Source organism: Cololabis saira, chromosome 14 (genome assembly GCF_033807715.1).
Source record: "Cololabis saira isolate AMF1-May2022 chromosome 14, fColSai1.1, whole genome shotgun sequence".
Taxonomy (NCBI): domain Eukaryota; kingdom Metazoa; phylum Chordata; class Actinopteri; order Beloniformes; family Belonidae; genus Cololabis; species Cololabis saira.
In genome coordinates, this window is record NC_084600.1 from 2,676,655 (window position 1) to 2,696,894 (window position 20,240).

The following is a 20,240-nucleotide window of genomic DNA, read 5'->3' on the forward strand; positions in this document are numbered from 1 at the left end:
CTTCAGCCCGGCTCGGCTCGGCGCGGCTCGACGCGGCTCCACCCGTGTGTTTTTGCACAGCCAGGGGAGAAGTGGGGGGGGGGGGTGGGGTGAAGCTGCTGTGACATACTCGATTGCGCAACACCTTTGTTTGTGTCGGCGCAGATGAGAAATCAGCTGGAGCCGCGAGCGGCTGAGAAAAAAACAGCCCGTCTACATCCCTTTTTTTAATTTTTTCTCGACAGCCACCAGGTTTATGAACATCTGCACCTCAGAGTTGGATCACCAAACAGACGTTTTGCTCTTTATAATAAAATCGCTGCGAGTCGCCTCGCTCTGACTCCCGCTTCCTGATTCAAACGTTTGACGGCCCCGCCCCCCGACCAATCAGTGGCACGGAGGGTGATGACGGCCCCGCCCCCCGACCAATCACTGGCGCGGAGGGTGATGACGGCCCCGCCCCCCGACCAATCACTGGCGCGGAGGGTGGTGACGTCGGAAATAGTCCCTGCTCAGCCCTGTATAGACGAATCCGGCGAAACCCGGAAGTCGAGCGGCCGCCATTACTGCGGTGGCGGCTCCGCTCCTCCGCTCCAGCCCATAGACATATATACGTATGGATCTATTACTCCGCTCCCTGCCAGGCTCTCTTAATGTATTTGTATCATCGGAAAACTCCTGTCCCGTCACGTGCATTTGTTTCGATAGTGAATGAAGACGGGACGGACTGTCAAAACTACTTTTCTGTTTCACCAAGTGAACAGACGGAACGCAAAAAAAGATGTTAAACTGCTGGAAAGGAACTGGAATTTACCTGGATACCTTAAACAAGGAAGCCAGGGAGCGGTATATGGAGAAAATAATGATTATTAACGGTTTGGGTTCATATGAAATCACTTCTAAAGAATGAAGCTCCGATGAGGATTTACTGCCGCAGTTCTGCAGAACCACCGTCTTACTACCTTGTTTAGTGTTTGGCAGCTGCTTTGGTAAATGTTTGACACCTGCCACCGCAGCGATGGCGCCGCCGCAAGATGGCGGCGCACACAAACCGGTCGCCGGATTCGTCTATAGAACCTCGCTAGAATGGTTACAGAAAAAAGTATCGGCTTGGAGCGGCTCTACCCGTCTCAGCCCTAGTGCGAAAGGGCAAAACGGGTAGAACCGAGCTGAGGTGGTACTAGTGCAAAAGGGACATAAAAGGCCATGTCGCCCAGCCCTAAGTTGTTACCATGTGCTCTTTCTTAAACTACCATGGTTAAGGTGGGACATCCAAAATCTACCGACTGTAACCCAGAGGTTGAAAATATGAACAATGGATTTATTACGTTCTGTGCAGCTTTGTTTTTAGTCTGAATACTACTGAGGACCTGCAGGCAAAAGAGCTTAGAGCTTTTAAATGAACATGTACAATAAATCTGTCTGACTGAAGTCACGCTAACTGGTAGTTGATCATTTCTGAAGTTTTGTAACACGAAAGCTTGGAAACGTGGTCCTTGCACTACAGAGTATGATTGTTCAGGAGTGTGTGTGTGTGTGTGTGTGTGTGTGTGTGTGTGTGTGTGTGTGTGTGTGTGTGTGTGTGTGTGTGTGTGTGTGTGTGTGTGTGTGTGTGTGTGTGTGTGTGTGTGTGTGTGTGTGTGTGTGTGTGTGTGTGTGTGTGTGTGTGTGTGTGTGTGTGTGTGTGTGTGTGTGTGTGTGTGTGTGTGTGTGTGTGTGTGTGTGTGTGTGTGTGTGTGTGTGTGTGTGTGTGTGTGTGTGTGTGTGTGTGTGTGTGTTTCAATTAAAAGATTTTCTGTTTGAGATTTCCCAACTTGAGGCCCGAACCCCTTCCAAATGGGCTCCTCTCGTCACCATTCAGAGATTGTAGCAGAACCCAAATGTAAGGGAGGAGGCGTCAGGTGGAATAGAAAAAGTAATTTATTTAAATAAAAAGCACTGCTAGGCAGGGACGCCGCAAATATAACCAAAAGGAACAAAAATCTGAACTCAAGATAAACCCAGAATCCCACATACAGAGGAGCAAAGAACCCGAGGAAACTGAACAGAGTACGGACCGGAAGGAGGAAGAGAAAGACAAGACAAGACAAGATAAGATATCCAAACAGGACTGAAGAGACACAGGCGCAAACAATCAGGGCAGATGGGAACTAGAGTAGTCAAACTTATAACTTAAGCTGGGCAGACACTGTGCGATTATCGGCTCGTTTTGAACCGATTTTCCAGTCGTGCGACTATTTTTTGGATCGGGCCGGATTTCGACCCAACCGTTGGTCGTGCCTCGTGCAGTAAACGCGGGGTAACGACGAGAGATTAACACCTCACGACGAGCTCCCAATCACAAATCGTGTGCTCGCAAGAAAATCAAACGTGTTTTGAAATCCTGGTCGCTCCTAGTGAAGGAATCGCACAGTTGAAGCAGCTACGACCCGATTGGACTCCCGATCGGACTCCCGAACTCGTGTGCTCGCAAGAAAATCAAACGTGTTTGAAATCCTGCGGGGTATTCCAGGAAGCGGGTTTAGTGAAAAGTCTGAGTTTGTTAAGCCTGAGATGAGGGAAATCCGGAGTTTTCAGTTCCAGAAAGCGAGTTAACTCAAACTCTGAGTCAGTTACTACGGCAACTGAGCCTCTGAACCTAACCTGCTCGCTAGCAGGTTTACTTCAATAAAGCCTGAGTTTCTCTCTGTCTCCTCACTCAGTGGCGTCAATTCAGCCAATGGGCCTTTACGCAATACACAACCGTTTTCTGCACCACGGACAGCAAGCGGCAGAGTTAGAGCAGAAAAAGCGTATCTAACAAACACAATTTAACTCATTCGGTTCACTTTATTCACTATGTCAGTGCAACAATATCACAGGGACATCCCAGTTTAACTTCAAACAGTTAAAGTCCAAATGCAAAAAGGAGAGGGGGGGAGCAGAAGAGAGAAAGAGAGAGAGAGTAAAAAAAAAGTCAAATATTTCCCTTAAACAGATTTTTAAGAGGGTAGGGTGATTTGATATCTTACCTTAAAACTAACTTGCATAATTAATCCATCAGTGGCTAACAGCCTCGTTAATAGCCTGACTGGGGCAACATTGGACCCATCACTTGCCTTCTTTCTTTTATTTTTTTAATTGCATGGTTGTCTGCTTCCTTTTCATTTTTGTAAGTTAGTAACACTGCAGAGCTAAAAACCAGATTGATAGCGACCACTGTCGTCAGGGACGCTGGGACATCACAAGATATGAGGGGGGTACAAGTGTTGGGAAAGCTATTACCTAGTGAAATCCATCATGTTGTTCTGATATGCATTTGTAGTTATTTTATATGTATGAAGTAATAGAATAAATCAATACAAATAGACACACAGTAATTCCATAAATGTATAAAATAAATAAAAGAAAACATTTACATTTTCCCCTGAAGCTGAGGTGTGGCGGCTGCCCCTGATCTAAATGACAATAACATTTCATTCAATACTGCATTCAAACTTACACATTGATTGCAGCAACTTTCTCCCACGCCAATTTTCTCCTCGTGTTTCGTGTTTTTTTTCTGAAATATGCTCTCATACTCGCCATACGCACGTATTAACACTTCTAACTCCAGTGGTGTGAAGTGTGTGGATCTTCAGATGCAAACTAATATTTCCTCAAAGGGATTTTGTAAATTGAAATGTTAAATAAAGTAAAAAAAAAAAAAAAAGAAAAGGTATGTCACTCTTTTGTTGTCGCCGGTTGCCATGGTGAATCGTTGTATCAGGGCTCTACTGATGATGGCTTTTTAACTCGAGCTTAACAAACTCAGAGTTGATTGAACTAACTCATATCAGCTGTTCTGGAACCGAAAACTCCGACTTTCCTATCTCAGGTTAAGTCAATTCGGAGTTCAGGTTTAAACTCCGAATTTGTTGAACCTGCTTCCTGGAATACCCCTCTGGTCGCTCCTTGTGAAGGAATCGCACAGTTGAACCGATTGGCCTCATCCTTTCACAGAGAGCATGTGCAATCTCTGATGTCACGTCAACAACTATTATTTGTAGTTTAAAGTGTTGCAAATTCACATTACAAAACATGTTTTAATAGCAGAAAAAAAAAAGACCGCATTTCCCACGTCTGCTCAGCCAATTCCTTGTCCAATCACGACGTTGTCTAATCTTTTTTCATTTATCGCCACACAGAATGGCACAAATTGCTAAAGGCTGATTTATGGTTCCGTGTTACACCAAAGCAGAGCCTACGGCGTCGATTTAACGTATAGTGTGAGCAGACGGAGCATCAGAGCATCGGGGCGTACAGTGTGAGACCATAAATCGTGGGCTGTGAACTTTTCAACTCAGCGATCCAGTCATGCAGTTTGAGATGGGGCTGAATCAAACCATTTAAAATATCGCAAAGTGTATGCCCAGCTTAAAACACAAGGACGCAGGCTTTCAAAATAAAACGGGAACCAAAATAAACCCCCACATCGTGACACCTCTGGGTGGTGGAGAAACAGTTAAGCCTCTCGTCTCTGCAGATAGCTGAACTTCTCATTCCCAGCATGCCTGTAAGAGGGTCCAGCCCTGCAGGGGGCTCTCGTTTCAGACACGCATTTGTAGTTTCATGCTTTCTGTCACTCCCCACAGAGTGTGAGCACAGGTGAGAGCAGGAACATAGATCCACCTGAGATATCTGCACCTCAACAGACTTGAGAAAGTTCTGAACAGAATCTGTGAAGCAGAATCAAGGGCAGCCCTGACGAAGTCCAACCACTAGGACTAAGAATGTGAAGAAGTTATTCCTGTGGATGAGTTTAATGTAAATGCATGAATGAATGAATGAACACCAAAAAACATTGTGCACAGCATCAACATTTCACACAAAACCAATAATCATGTGTTGAACAATGACTGAAAAGGCATAGGCTGAAGCAAACTGCTTATAAAAGCTTATCCTTTGTTACCAACTTTCTTTTTGTGGCTACCGACCTCCAGAAAACCAAAAAGAGAATAGAAAAGCAAAGAAACAACAAAAGGCAAAGAAACAACAGAAAAGCAAAGAAACATTAACAGATAGTCAACTGCACTTATAAGGTTCAAAAATATCTTTACAAACCATTTTCTTAGAAAACAAAAGAGAATGACATGTTTTTAAATATATGTTGGCATCATTCCTGAATTTAACTCCAGTAATGGAGACACGTCTCCTTTTCATACCTTTTTTAACTTTTTGTACAGTAAAATTGCTGTGACACTTTAATTGACAAAACATACTCCAGAGAATATACTTTTTTTGTGCGCTGACTTTTTTTTGAGATGATAACAGCTGTTTCAGAGTAGTTTTATTTCCTGCGTCATTTTGCCCAGCAGGTTTATTTTAAGAGGTGGCTTAATCACAGTAATGAAAATGTTTTATCATCCCATTTAAGTGTTTCACTGCTGTCAGTACTGGGTTGGAACCTCCCAAGTTGCTGATTACCGCCTTGCAAGTGTTTACGAAGGACACTAGACTAACCAATCCTTCAAACATTGATGCCTATCTTCAGTTTGTGTAGTAATTGTATATTATTGAAGTTCCACAGTTGGGGGCTGAGAGTTGATTTCAGCTCAGCGTTGGACAAGCTGTGCTACCATGATAAACCTTAGAAACCAGGAGAAACATTCATAAGAAGTAAAGATGATAATTCCCTCTGGAGAATCTAAATCTGCGAGGGGTGCAATGGATGAAAAAGCTCATGGATCGGATCGTTTCTCAGATCTGCAAAAAAAAAGACAAGTTTTGTCTTCATTTATTAACGCTTTTAAGTTATTAAATTGAAATATATAAAATCAACTTAAAGCAAACAAACCGCACAGTTTTATCCACCAACCTCTTTCCTTCATCATATTTGACAGGGAATATAATAAAATCAATTTGTGGATCGCGGTTGTGCCAAACCGAAGATATTGTTCCAAACGGATCACGGATCAACGATGATCCGTTGCACCCCTGACATCTGCACGTCACGCACCGCCGTGGCCAGTCGTACAAGAAAACGTTGAAATCTTGTGACGCCTTTGACTGGTGTTTTCTCTGCGTTTGCAGGTCAGATGACAGACTTGCTGTACACAGAGAAGGAGCTGGTCCAGTCCCTGAGGGAATACATCAAAGCTGAGGAGTCCAAGCTTGCTGCCGTCAAAAGGTACATTTTCAGTCTTGTTACTGCAAAACTCCAACTTTGGTCTCATAATATAAATGTTTTTGTTGGAGTATGTCAATTTGTAAGCCTATGCTACTCTACTACTACCTACTACATTAGACAGGAATGTACTTTGTAAGTATGGGTGTAACAATATGTCGTGCCACGAAATTTCGCGATACAAAAACGTCACGATACGTGTCCTGGAGGTGACAAACTGTATCGCGATATTGGGTTATTAATATTAATAGCCTATATTGTGTTGACTAGTAACCCGCTGTGTATTGGTGCTGACTGCGCCTCGACCCGTGGACCAAACTAATTTTAGTTGTTACATTTGTGGAAAAGAAAAAAGTCAAATCATACATGAGAGAAACTATTCAGTTTGTGGCAAAATATTTGTACTTGTTTGAAACTGAAGATGCATAATGCAAACCTGACATTTACTTTTAGTTCAGTTTGTGGAAAATGGTTGGCCTGGCTTTCTCTTTAAAACTTAAATAGTTATAAAGCGTTACTGTGAGAAAGTGAGCAACCCCTCCCCTTCTCACCATCACTGGACTTTTTTTTAATGTGTGTGGCAGAGTGGAGGATTGGGCGTGGTCTGCGGGGGAGCAGCACACAGGTGTGCCTGGTTCTGCTGATTGTGGCACACCTGTGTCCAATCAACCTCTCGCTTGTTGAGAGGCTATGCCCCATTGTGCTTTTTTTTCAGAATACGGATTTTGCCTTCCGCCTGTATGTCTGTTTTTTTACACAAAATAAAAAGCCTTATTTTTTGGCATTCTACGCTCTGCAAGGTTTTTTTTTTTTTACACCTCATCACCCAGGTCCAGTTTTGCCTTGTCCCCTTGTACGTGGGGAGGCCGCTCTGGTTCCTCACAATTACAAACTGTAACAATAGAGCAAACGCACAGTATTGTTTTGTATTTTGTGTCTTTCAAATAAAAGACCATTTTTTCCAGTCATATATTCCTAATTCAAGGTTGTTAAAAAAAATACAGCTATCGTATCGTATCGTGAGATTAGTGTATCGTTACACCCCTATTTGAAAGCCACTTATATTGATTGTTAGTTGCAATTACTGGTCACTTTCTGATTTAAAATGATCTCTGGTTAAGATATGATGCAAAACATATCAATTCATTTTGTAGCTAAAGTGATCCAAGTGTGTGCATGCTTCTGTAGACTCAGTACGTTGTGTTTGCGTTTAGCTGGGCCAGCAGGCTGGACAGTCTGACCCGGGTGTCCACCTCTGACCCGGAGGGTTACCTGGCTCACCCCGTCAACGCCTACAAGCTGATGAAGAGACTGAACACGGAGTGGTCTGAGCTGGAGACCCTGGTGCTGCAGAATCCCTCCGATGGTAAGGAAGAAAGTAACGAGAGCCTCTGAAATTCCATCTTTCCTGAAGGCTGTGAGCTTCGCCCCTCTGCATTACACAACCACTTCTACTGTTTGTAAACTGAAACGGCGTCCGCAACAGATCAAACTCTGTTCCATCGCCGTGGATTTTGCAGGAGTCGTGTGCACACCCGGCTGTGACAAACGTGTCACGTTTTGGAAGGAAAATGCACTAGTCTGACTCTGGACAGAGCCATATTGTTATGGTCTTGTGTGCGATCACGTTCTCTTCCCACCCTGCATTCAGATAATGGAAGAGGCTTTTGGTTTCATTTGCATAAACATAACTTCAAGGGTATCACTTGATACTTGATCCAGAAATAGATCTGTTGAGATTTCCTGCAACAACAAGTCTACTTTCTCTGTCTGCAGGATGTCTGTCTGCATGTGATACTCACTCACTAATATAACTACGCCAGGGGATGTGCTTAGTTTTAATCCAGGCTGGTTCCCTAACCCTTATTTCTATGCTTTCTTTTGCATTTTGAGTGTATTTGGAACCAAATTAGACGTGTTATCCTATCACTTTATGTCAAATTTGCATCCAGTAAAAGCCAGTTTTTCCTGGCTCATTAACACTGATCTGTTTACTACATTTGATATGTGGTTAATTATAGATTGAGCAGCAAGTTAGAAGTCCAGAGGGGCCGTGAGCCGACTGGATGTAAGATTTAGAATATTTCTTCCCTGCAGCTCTGGTCAAAGGCTCCACTCCCCCGTGAGAAGATTGGAAACAGACCCTGTCATGTTTCAGCGGCAGATGTTCCCCATCCCTGCATATTTTGGCCGTGTTCTCACTTAGAGAGTGCATGCGTGTTAAAACAGAGGCCCATATCTGTGTGGAGAAGATTAACAGCATCAGTGTCCCAAAGATGAATCCGTCTACGTGGCCATGGGTTTGAGTTGGAGTACAGAGACTGGAATAGAGAAACGCTGACTAAAGAGAGGCCGGTGTTGCGCTGTTTTAAGCTGGGCATACACTGTGCGATATTTTAAATCGTTTGATTCAGTCCCATCTCAATCTGCACGACTAGATCGCTGAGTTCAAAAGTTCACAGCCCACGATTTATGGTCTCTTCATATTCAAAGTAATCTCGTATTGATTAAGACACGGAGCCAAACCCCTCTGGTGATTCGGGTAGACAAGATCAGATTAGAGGTTAAATACAATACACATAGCATTGTTGGAGAGGAGACGGTGGGGAAAAGCAGACGCTTAGCTTTGGGGGATCTCACCTGTGACCTAGGCTTGACACCCCAGGGAAAGGAAATGACAGTTGGAAGTAACACGTTAAGGTGTCTTTCCCGTAACTGGCTCCTCCAATGAGATTCAGGTGTAAAGAACACCCCCCTTTTTAGTATAAAAAGGAACTAGATCGATGACCAGTGTTAATCTCTCGTAGTGAGGTGTTAATCTCTCGTAGTGAGGTGTTAATCTCTCGTAGTGAGGTGTTAATCTCTCGTAGTGAGGTGTTAATCTCTCGTCGTGAGGCGTTAATCTCTCGTCGTGAGGCATTAATCTCTCGTTGTGAGGCGTTAATCTATCGTCGTGAGGCGTTAATCTCTCGTCGTGAGGTGTTAATCTCTCGTCGTGAGGTGTTAATCTCTCGTCGTGAGGTGTTAATCTCTCGTCGTGAGGCGTTAATCTCTCGTCGTGAGGCGTTAATCTCTCGTCGTGAGGTGTTAATCTCTCGTCGTGAGGCGTTACTCTCTCGTCGTGAGGCGTTAATCTCTCGTCGTGAGGCGTTACTCTCTCGTCGTTACCCCACGTTTACTGCACGAGGCACGACCAATGTTGAAATCCGGCCCGAGTGGAAAATCGGTTCAAAACGAGCCGACAATCGCACAGTGTCTGCCCGGTTTAAGATGTCGGGCATTTGCCAATCCTACAGCAGCCAGTTGTCGACGTCCACATGTACCACTTTCTAACGGCACAGGCTGCTTCACTTCCATATGTCTGTCCTGTCCTGCCAATAAACTCATGACATTCTCCCTCAATAAATATCAAAACCCAACCTTATGGTGACTGTAAATGATACTGGTACTGTTGGTCTCAGTCCAGTTCCCTCAGGTCTGTGGAGCTGTTGGCTTAACCTGAGCATATGGTACATGAAACGACCCAGATTCACTTCGCCTTTCGTCTAACAACTCGCAACCTAAAAACAAACGCTTTCAACACATTTTCTGTCGGTTCACTTATTGATTCGGTTTAAGAGGACTGATTGTAGCTTATTATAAAGGAGCACATGAGAAAGCGCCAGGATATTAGTCAGGATATTGGGAAACAGATTGGACATATTTGTCTGTACTTGTCAGAACTCCACTTGGCTTAAATGCTTCAGAAAAGGAAAAAAAGTTAACAAAGAATGTTGGACGAGGCCTCCGACAACGGCTGATGAGAAAGCACTTGAATATGAAATGGTCCACTCTGGGCTCAAATCTTAATTCTGATTGAACCTTGGTTGAAAAGTTGTGGGGAAAAAGCGCCTTTCAAAGCAGAGACTTGATCAGGACGAGTAGGCCCAAACGTCTCATGGAGAGCTACACAGGTTTCTTGTTGGAGTTAAATGCTACTGAAAGTTGTGGAATTTAAGATTAAGGCTCTGTCCCAATCCCCCCACTACCCCTAGTTTTCATCCCTACCCCTAAATTTTGCGTGTTCCCGTGAGGGTAGTGGTGTCCCAATTCCTCTTTCCACCTAGGGGTAGTGGAGAAAACTAGTGTAGTGGCTATGAATCTGTCCATACGGATCGAGTGTTTTCCGATGCTGACTAGCTGATCTAGGGACAGAAAAATTTCCCAGAATGCTTTTCGTCGTCATTTGCGGCCTGATTAAAAAAAAAAAAACATGGCGGACATTTCTTATTTTTTAGTGAATAAAATCAATATTTTGAGTTAGTTTCTGCATAAAAATGCGTTTTGATTACATTTCTAGCGAGAAATATATATTTTACTTTCATAATATTCACTCAGTGAATGTACATAATCACTCGCTTGCCCGTTGTTGCGAAGTCTTTTTCAAACCTCGCCAGAATAAAGGCTGATTTATGGTTCCGCGTTACACCAACGCAGATCCTACGGCGTAGGTTACGCGGCGCTACGCTACGCTACGTACCCTACGCCGTAGGCTCTACGTCGATTTAACGCGAAACCATAAATCTCATAAATATCATACATTTTCGGAGCAAATTTCTTAACAGGCGTTATTTGGATAAACTGAGCCCAGGTTGGGGATCTTAACGGTTACTTTTACGCCTGGAAAAAATATTAAAACTTAATAAAGTGGCATATTAACAGCGCTACAGTGGAAAGTAAAACAGCTTTTGGCTCTCAGCTTCCTGATTAGGGGTGGTGCTGAAAGTAGGAGTAGTGGGAGTATTGGGACAGAACCCTGGGAAGATTTGGGAAGTGCCCTAAAATCTGTCCCTTCTTTTTTAGGGGTAGTGGTAGAAAGTAGGGCTAGTGAAAGAAAGTAGGGGGAGTATTGGGATTGGGCCTAAGTTTAGGGAACATCAGTCACCTCTTCATTTATTTGGTAAAATATTATTTTGAATCAAAAGTTTGATTTGTGTTAAACATGGAATAAGTGACGGATGCTCTTTTCTCCACATCTGTATCTATGGTAACTCGGAGCAATGATAATGCTGCACTTTGTCCTCCAGATGTTAACAAACAATGAGCAAAAAAATTAAACGACTTATTTATTGACATGATAGTGGTTTTGTTTAGATTTCTTTTACAATAGGTGGGGCAGCAATTCTGTGTCAATATTGAGAAGGAAAAGAAGGATTTTTCATAGATGGTGTAGTGTTAATCATAAACCAAATAAATCATTACAAATCAGTCAGTGGAGTTAGGCTCTGGTGCTCCCACCGTGTCTGTGGCACATTTACTACTTTGTACGTTGGGACAAAGCCAAACTGACTTTTAATCATTTAAGAACTTAGCAATTGAATGATTAGGATATACTGTAGTTCCATGAGTTTACCGTTACTGTAAATCACTGTAAACATTACAAAGGTGAACATTAATGTGCCTGCTGCCATCCTGTGGTGGATCAGTAATCATTCCCATGTAAAGCTTTTTTTTTCTTCCTTTTTCCCCTGCACATTAAATGCATTCAGGGTTCATCTCCAACATGACCGTGCACAGACAGTACTTCCCAGATGTGGAGGACCAGACCGGGGCCGCCAAGGCGCTGATGCGTCTTCAGGACACGTACCAACTGGATTCTGAAGCATTTTCCAAGGGAATGCTGCCAGGTAACCAAGAAAGAAGTGTGCTCCGGATCCCCTAACATATATTCTGTCATGTTTCTGTTAGAAAAAAAAAAAAAAAAGGGCAGTTGGACCAACTGAACTCATAAAGTGTTAAAAACATATTTGATTATTTAAATGTATTTAACAGATAAGCATTGCTTCCAGGAAACATATATTTACTAAACAGTTATAACACCCTGCATGTGGTTATAATAAGTACATACTCAGTACTGTGTACTGTGGTTTTGAAGTATCATAACGTGGTGAAGTTGCTGCAAGAGACGACCAGGATGAGAGTCTAAAGGAAAACAAACACATAAACTCAATAGGGCTGGGCGATATGGACCAAAAGTCATATCTCGATATTTTCTAGCTAAATGGCGATACTCGATATATATCTCGATATTTTTTCTGTGCCTTAATTGGGGTTTCCCCCAAAGCGTTATAGCATAGCATCTCTGTTAGCTTCATTTTTTTCTGAGGCAAACCCTTAAAAAAACAGTCAGTTTTAATACAAAACCTCGTGCCAAATGTCACACAGGTACCTTTATTAACAGAGGTCTGCACAATATCAAAATGTATAAAACAAATGAAATAAAAATAAATTGCCTGCATATATAGAATAAAAATGCTTCTTGAATAAAATAAAACAAATATCCCTTTCCTGCATAACAATTAAATTAAAATACACTGTGCAATTAATACAATGTAGACAGTAACAGGCAGACTTTTCCACTGAGGTTGACAGTTGTGCAAATAACAAAACATTTGTGCAAATCTCAAATAAAACATTCAAGTCAATTTGTCACAAAATAAGCTATATCAAAATCATTAATTTTTTTTTTTTTTTTTTTTTTTTTTTTTAAATCGATATAAACGATATTGTCTCGTACCATATCGTGTTTGAAAATATATCGATATATATTAAAATCTCGATATATCGCCCAGCCCTAAAACTCAATGATGCTTCAAATATTGCTCTTTTGGTGCATTTTGCTGTAATTTATATATTGACTAAGTAAGTGTTCACTAATCCAGGTCCACGAGGGCCAGTGAAAGGGTCATTAACAGATGCTGACGGTGATAAACTCTTCTGAATCAGGTGATTTAGAGCAGGAAACATCTAAAACATGCTGGACCTGGGTCAAGGAACACTGAACTAAAGCTGGGCATACACTGCGATATTTTAAATTGTTTGATTCAGCCCCATCTCAAACTACACGACTAGATGAGTTCAAAAGTTCACAGCCCATTGATTTATGGTGTCACACTGTACGACCCGAAGCTCTAACGCGGAACCATAAATCAGCCTTTAGCAATTTGTGCCATTCTGTGTGGCGATAAATGAAAAAAGATTAGACAACGTTGTGATTGATTCAATTCAATTCAATTTTATTTATATAGCGTCTAATACAACAGATGTTATCTCTAGACGCTTTCCAGAGACCCAGAACATGAAGCCCGAGCAATTATTACATAAACAATGGCAGGTAAAAACTCCCCTAGTGGGAGAAAAGCCTTAAGCCAAACAGTCGATCCAGTCTGCCGAGGGCTAGACTGGGGGTCGGGGACGTCAACAGCACACAGCAGGCAGGGGGAAGCAGCAACGGGATGATCAGAGGGGGGGAGGGGGGCATCGGCAGCACACAGCAGACATCCACATAGGCAGGTGGAAGCAGCAGCGGGATGACCAGGGATGGGGTGGGGGGGGGGTGGGGGCTCCGGCCTGCAAACATGCACAAAAGAGAAAAAAGGGGGGCCAGCACAAGAGACTACAGGAACAATGGACAAAAATGATAGCTATGAGATATTTATAATAAATAAAAATGGAAATGGAGAAGAGAGAAAGGGAAAAGGAGAGGAGAAGAAGGGTGAGAGGCACCGCCCAGCGGATCATGTCGGTGCCCCCCTGCAGCATAGGCCTATAGCAGCATATCTACCGCAAAGCTATATTTGAGACTAACTATTATAGTCTTGTTCCATAGCTGCAACTATGACTACTGACTCTAACACACTAGAGTTTACACTACCTAGAGATTTACCAACACCAGCTAGAGGTTAACTAAACACTAACTATAGGCTTTACTAAACAGAAAGGTTTTAAGTTTAGTTTTAAAGGTGGAGGTGGTGTCAGCCTCCTTAACCCAGATTGGAAGTTGGTTCCAAAGTAATGGTGCCGGATAGCAGAACGTCCGCCCTCCAAATCTACATTTAGATACTCTAGGAACTACGAGTAAACCGGCACTCCGAGAACGGAGAGCTCTGCCAGGAACATAAGGCACTATCAGGTCTTGCAAATAATGCGGAGCTAAGCCGTTTTGGGCTTTATATGCAAGTAATAAAATTTTAAATTGGATTCTGAATTTTACAGGTAGCCAATGAAGCGACGCTAACACTGGAGAGATGTGGTCTCTCCTGCTGAGACCACGTTGATTGGACAAGGAATTGGCTGGGCAATGCAGCCTTTTTTTTCTGCTATTAAAACATGATTTGTAATGTGAATTTGCAACACTTTAAACTACAAATAATAGTTTTTGACGTGACATCAGAGATTGTGCATGCTCTCTGTGAAAGGATGAGTCCAATCGCGTCGTAGCTGCTTCAACTGTGCAATTCCTTCACAAGGAGTGACCAGGATTTCAAACATGTTTGATTTTCTTGATCGGGAGCTCGTCGGGAGGTGTTAATCTCTCATCGTGAGGTGTTACTCTCTCGTCGTTACCCCACGTATACTGCACGAGGCACGACCAACGGTTGGGTTGAAATCTGGCCCGATCCAAAAAATAGTCGCGCGACTGGAAAATCGGTTCAAAACGAGCCGACAATCGCACAGTGTCTGCCCAGCTTTAATGAAGCGGTTTTCATCCAAACTTTAATGTGTTCTTGAAAATAAAAACTAGTGGAAACGTATCTTTTTTTTAACCCTGTTTGAAGTCTGTCTTATAGTTATTGTCTTATCTAACAGTAAGAAAAAGTCCCTGACAGTTTGATGCATTGTTGTTCTCTCTGAGGTCTTGGTTGATCTGAGCAGAGTAACATGGGACGATCATGCGCTACACGTTCCCTGGCAGTTGTAGTGGCATGATGTCATTTTACCCTCTGCTGTGGTTTGTCTATTTAAAGGAAATGATTTTGCTGCAATTTCCAACTTTTCCTAACTGAAGGAACGTTTAGTAAAAATCCTTCATGTCCTTTTATTTTTATTCATTGATGATTAAAAGTGTATTTGAATGTGTGCAGGTGTGCACTCCAACGCCGTCCTGTCGGTGGACGACTGCTTCGACATGGGAAAGACGGCCTACAACGAGGCCGACTACTACCACGCCGTGCTGTGGTTCCAGCAGTCCCTGAAGCAGCTGGACGACGGGGAGGACGCCGTGGTGTCCAAGGCAGATATCCTGGATTATCTCAGCTACTCCGTGTACCAGATGGGAGATCTGCCTCGGGCCATTGAGCTGACACGGCGGCTGGTAGCCATCGGTACGTACCATACAGTATTTACATTAGTCCTTGAATATGTTTAATCAACAAATTTAAGTGGAACAGCAGGATTAGATCTTACTTGAGGAGGAGTTTTGTTGCCTGTGATGCACACTAGAGGACCCAACGCAAATCTGGCGGGAGCGGGCGGTTTGAATTTTGCTGCGGGCGGGAGCGGGCGGCCAAAAAAACCACTGCAGGATCGGGATCAGAGCCGTCTGGGAGATTTGCGAGGCCCTGTGCGAAATGGCTGGGGTGGGGCCCTCGCGCGCACAAAATTTTTGGGTTTTTCGGGTCGGATCGTGTGTCAATATGCGCAATTTTAACTCTCCAATTAGCAAAATACTGGATACCTTCCCCTGCCTCATCATCATCTCTTGCCTCGACGCGGGGCCCCACAGCTGCTTGAGACCCGGTCGGATCGGTGATTTTTGTAACAAATTTATCAAACGAGCCTTTCAGAGAGGCATTAAACTCTTCCATTTTCTTTAGTTTTTTTTCTTTTTTCATTCCCTGATGGAAATTTCCTGATTCTGTCTCATTCTCTCGACATTGTGTGACAGTTTGTTCCAACTCCACCCATCTGGATCAGACTAGCTTGTGTCTGCGCTTGGTCTGACGCAGTTGTATTGAACAACAGACACGCAGCTGCGCAGAGACATCAGTCAGCAAGCACATCATTGCACATATATTTATTGATATGCACAGACTAGTACACATTTAGGTCTGTAATGGAACGTGACTGTTGATATTTATAAGGGAAAGAAGGAAAAGAAACGAAAAAAAAACGGCCCATAGCGCGAGGCCCTTGGGGCGCGAGGCCCGTGCGGTCGCACGGTTCGCACACACCTGATCGGGATGTAAACTAGCGACCAGATGGAAATCAATGACATGGAAAAGAACCCCAAACAAGGTCTTTACAAAACAAAGACAAAGCAAGGCCAGTCAGATATCGGGAGAAACTGCATTTAGTGTCTGTGGCGCATCTTGGAAGAGAGACGGGGGATTCTCTTCCTCCACAGATACTGTATGTAATGGCGAAGCGATTCATTTGTTAAATTACAGTAATTCGTTTCATTCATTAACATTGTTTATTTTATGTTATTTATTAGTGTTATTTGAGCCACTCACAACCTACTCTTGTTGCTGTAACCACAATCACATAATTGATGCGTGCGCAAAAGGCGAGTTTTGCGGGAGCATCAATAACCCTTTTAAAACCCGAATATTGGCAATAACCCGAATTTGCACGACCATGTAAACACCAATTACCCCTTTTGAATAACCCGAATTTGCTCATATTCAGGTTTTTAAAAACCTGAATATGACCCCTGGGTTACTCCTTTTAAAACCTGAATATTTGGTCATGTAAACGTCAAACAGAATATCCCCATCAAACGGAACACAAATTTGTTTCCTGCACATGCTCTGTTCACAAGGAATCCTGGTCTTTTGAGTCCAGGAAGTTCTTATAAACACGGATGAACACAAGACCAGGAGGAGACTAATCACTTCACAAATGTAATGAAGGACATGAACATTTCTGCATTTGTAGACGGTAGAAAGTACGGGGATAGCGAGATTTAAGAAGGTGAGCCAAAAGTTGCGCGAAGCAGCATTTGTTTTGAATTTGGATAGAGGAAGAAGAAGCGGAAATGACGGTAATTGCGTCATGATGTTCTCCGCGCGTCGCTGGTTTGATCCAGATATCCTGAATGATTAATTACCATGTAAACGGAATATTCAGAATGTTTCAGTAACCGGAATATTAGCAATAACCCGAATTTTGACTGCATGTAAACGATTATCACACTTTGATTCGATCCGATATTGATTTGGGTTACTGTTAATAAAACTGTTTTTTCAGTTGTTGCATGAATTATATAACTGTCTAGTTATGCAACATATTAATAGTAGTATCATATTGAGATTCAACAGCAAGTATTGCAGCTGATGATGCTGTAAGGACCAATCAGCTCCCAGAATGCTGATAGAACTGCTTTCAGAAACATCGTGGGGCAGAAATATCAAACAGATCCAGGGAGGAAAAAACAGAGGACGAAAGAAATCGCTTTTATTTTTTCCCCATTTATGAGAATTTGGTTTTTAACATTTATGCAAATGTAACCCCAAGACAGTATATAAAGCAAAGAAATATAGACAATTTATGCAATTATAGCTGAAAACTCTCAGCTACTCTTTAAACATATTTAAAGGCAAAAACATGGCACCAGTTATTCTCATGTCCAACAAAATATTCCTTTTTTGGGCATAAACAAAAAAGTACCAAAAGTTGTAATGATGAAAAAAAAAAAACCTTTTTTTTTTTTTAAATCGATCTTTATACATATTAATCGATTTTTAGGAAATAATATGAGAATCGATTTAAAATCGGAGAATCAATCTTTTCAACACAGGCCTAGTAAACATAGTCCCAGACGTTGCGGGTGGTAATGGTCAGAAATTCAGCGGGAGCGGGATGAAGAAAACAGTCTCAAATGCTCTAATGCACACAGACACTAACTAGTCCACCAACCAGTCCGGCCACAGATCTTTTCTGGGATGTGATTAATGGGATGTTTGTGCTTCCCGTCTCCTCTGACTGCTGCTCTGTGCTGCCCACAGTCCAGGGTGTTGGCCGTCGCAAGCAAGGGCTTATGGTTTCAAACTGTTATTTCTGCACCAAGGGTCCCGCCGACAGCTGCAGGCCGTATTTTAAGTGTGGCGTCCTTGTTTACATGTCAGCCCAAGCGTACCAGGGCAGCGCGGCCGCAGACCTACTTTGCACCGTCAAGTCGCAACAAAAGGAAGCGAAGTGAACGTTAGAAATGTCCGTGTAACAGCTCAGGCACGCAGATAACCCCATTTCCCTCTCAGCTTATGCACCGGCCGTGCCAAAGAATCGGAGAAGAATGTTAGTTATCTGCGGAGGGAGCCAGCCAGGTCTTAAGCTAAGTCTGCTCATGGTTGGCTGCACATTTTATCATTTTCATCTAAAAAAACAAAAACAATGTCTGAATATTATGCAACCAAAAGATTTGTCGCTTGTTTAAAGGAGCTCTGGAGTAGAGTTTCAAGCTGAAAATATGTATCATTCTCATCAAACATGACACCCGCCGTGTCAGAGGATGAAATATGCAGATAATTGGGTGTAAGTGGCACGAAAAGCAATATTGGGAATGTACACGAACCAGCAGGCTGTTAGATGAGAATGAGCCCAAAGCAAAAGCAAGAAAAGGACTGAAAGGAAATTATTCTGTTATTAACACATAACTCACACCTCGGTACATGAACAGCTCAGTTACTGGAAGGCTGCCATACTGGACATATTTCTGATTAAAGCGGTTTAATAAAGCATAGTACGAACTGTATCTATTTATGTTTATTGTTTCAGTCCTGCACTACACCTCTCTGCTCAGCACATTTGTCAAAGTGCATGTTTTTGTGTGCTGTTAAGTCTGTATTTTCTTTTTAGTTGGATGTTTTTTTTTGTTTTTTTTTTAAATTTTATTTATTAACATACAGTGCAAACGATGACAAAAGACTGCGTGTGTGTGTGTGTGTGTGTGTGTGTGTGTGTGTGTGTGTGTGTGCGTGTGTGTGTGTGTGTGTGCGTGCCGTGTTTGAGTGTGAATAAGGTGATGAAAATAGGTACATAAATTGAGAATATTGATTCAAGAGTGAACAAATAGATAATTATCATATAGAGTGGTGTAGCATGATATCATATAAATATAGCATAATAAATATAGTAATATCCTAATATAACATAATTTGTATAAAATATTATAACATATAACGAAATTATATCACCATACTATTATATATAACAATATAATACTATAGTTTAACATCCCAAGAGATTTCATAACTTAATATAATAATATGAAACAATATATCATGATAATGCCAGACATAATTATTAGAGTTAGAATTGGTCATTTATGTTTTGCAATGAGGGGTGAGGTCAGACCGGGGCGTCAGGGAAGCGAGCAGGAGGCCCCCACCAGACTTTTTAGTTGGATGTTAATTTGCAGACGTCTGATCATGTGTAATGAGCAGCAGGACAGTTCGTATGAACATCCTGCTTCTGCAGTTATAACAGCTCAGTACAACAATCCAGCACTGCTGATGCTTCAAAGGTTGTTGTTTTTAAACAGCGATACTGATGTTTTCATCTGCTTTTCTAGCTTTGAACAGTTATATCGGAAAACTTTCTCAGGCGCTTCAAAGTTGCTCTTAATTACAGGAAGAAGTGAGGAAATGGCTAGTTTAAAAATGTTTTCCTGTTATTTCATGCTCCTTCACTGTGATCATCGCCGGCTTGACCATTAAAGGAGCATGAGGCTCCTTTTAAGAAATGAGACTCTCTAGCGCCACCCCTCGCCACGACGGCCGTCGGGGGTACTGCAGCCAACAGTGAAGCCGGCACGGGAGAACGGGGAGAACGTGCATGCAGCGTCATGTGACGTCACATCCACAGGACAGCGCGGGAAATTTGGGCCTGAATTGCAGCACATTTTGCAGCACACAGCCTGTTCAAGGCAAAGGAGAGATACACTAGAGGGCTCATTCTTTTTGGTTTGGAACGCTTCATCTGACATTATTACTAGAAAACGTAAAACGTATACGAATTTTTTTCATAAATCCTGCCTCAATCCTGCCTCATGCTCCTTTAAGCAATAGAAGCAAACGCTAAGGGCGCAGTGGCCTCCAGGGGGCGCCTCAAAATCACCTGCAATATAGTGATTAAAATAATAATTATTATATTAAAACTTTTCATTATCAGTTCTTGAAATGGAATAGCTAAATTAGATTCAAAGATCAAGCAATCCCCTATTAATATTACTAAAATTATAGTATTACTACAAATGATATCGGGTCAAGTAAAAGTATCAGACAAATACAACTCTAGTGGCTGCAGTAATAGAAATCACCACTAGAGGTCAGGTGTGTGTGTGTGTGTGTGTGTG

General features: G+C 42.4%; 1 protein-coding gene across 5 annotated transcripts in view; it reads left to right on the top strand.

Moving 5' to 3' along the window:
• The window catches only part of LOC133459461 (prolyl 4-hydroxylase subunit alpha-2-like), a 52,080-nt gene that overhangs the window by 10,638 nt on the left and 21,202 nt on the right, over positions 1–20,240 (top strand). For all 5 annotated transcript variants that reach the window (XR_009784053.1, XM_061739408.1, XM_061739410.1 and 2 more), the window contains exons 3-6: positions 6,031–6,127; positions 7,339–7,490; positions 11,653–11,790; positions 15,028–15,267. Coding sequence is in view for 4 of the 5 variants with exons in the window: in XM_061739408.1 (XP_061595392.1) it covers positions 6,031–6,127; positions 7,339–7,490; positions 11,653–11,790; positions 15,028–15,267 (627 nt within the window). In the remaining variant the exon portion in view is untranslated. The remainder of the gene's footprint in view (positions 1–6,030; positions 6,128–7,338; positions 7,491–11,652; positions 11,791–15,027; positions 15,268–20,240) is intronic.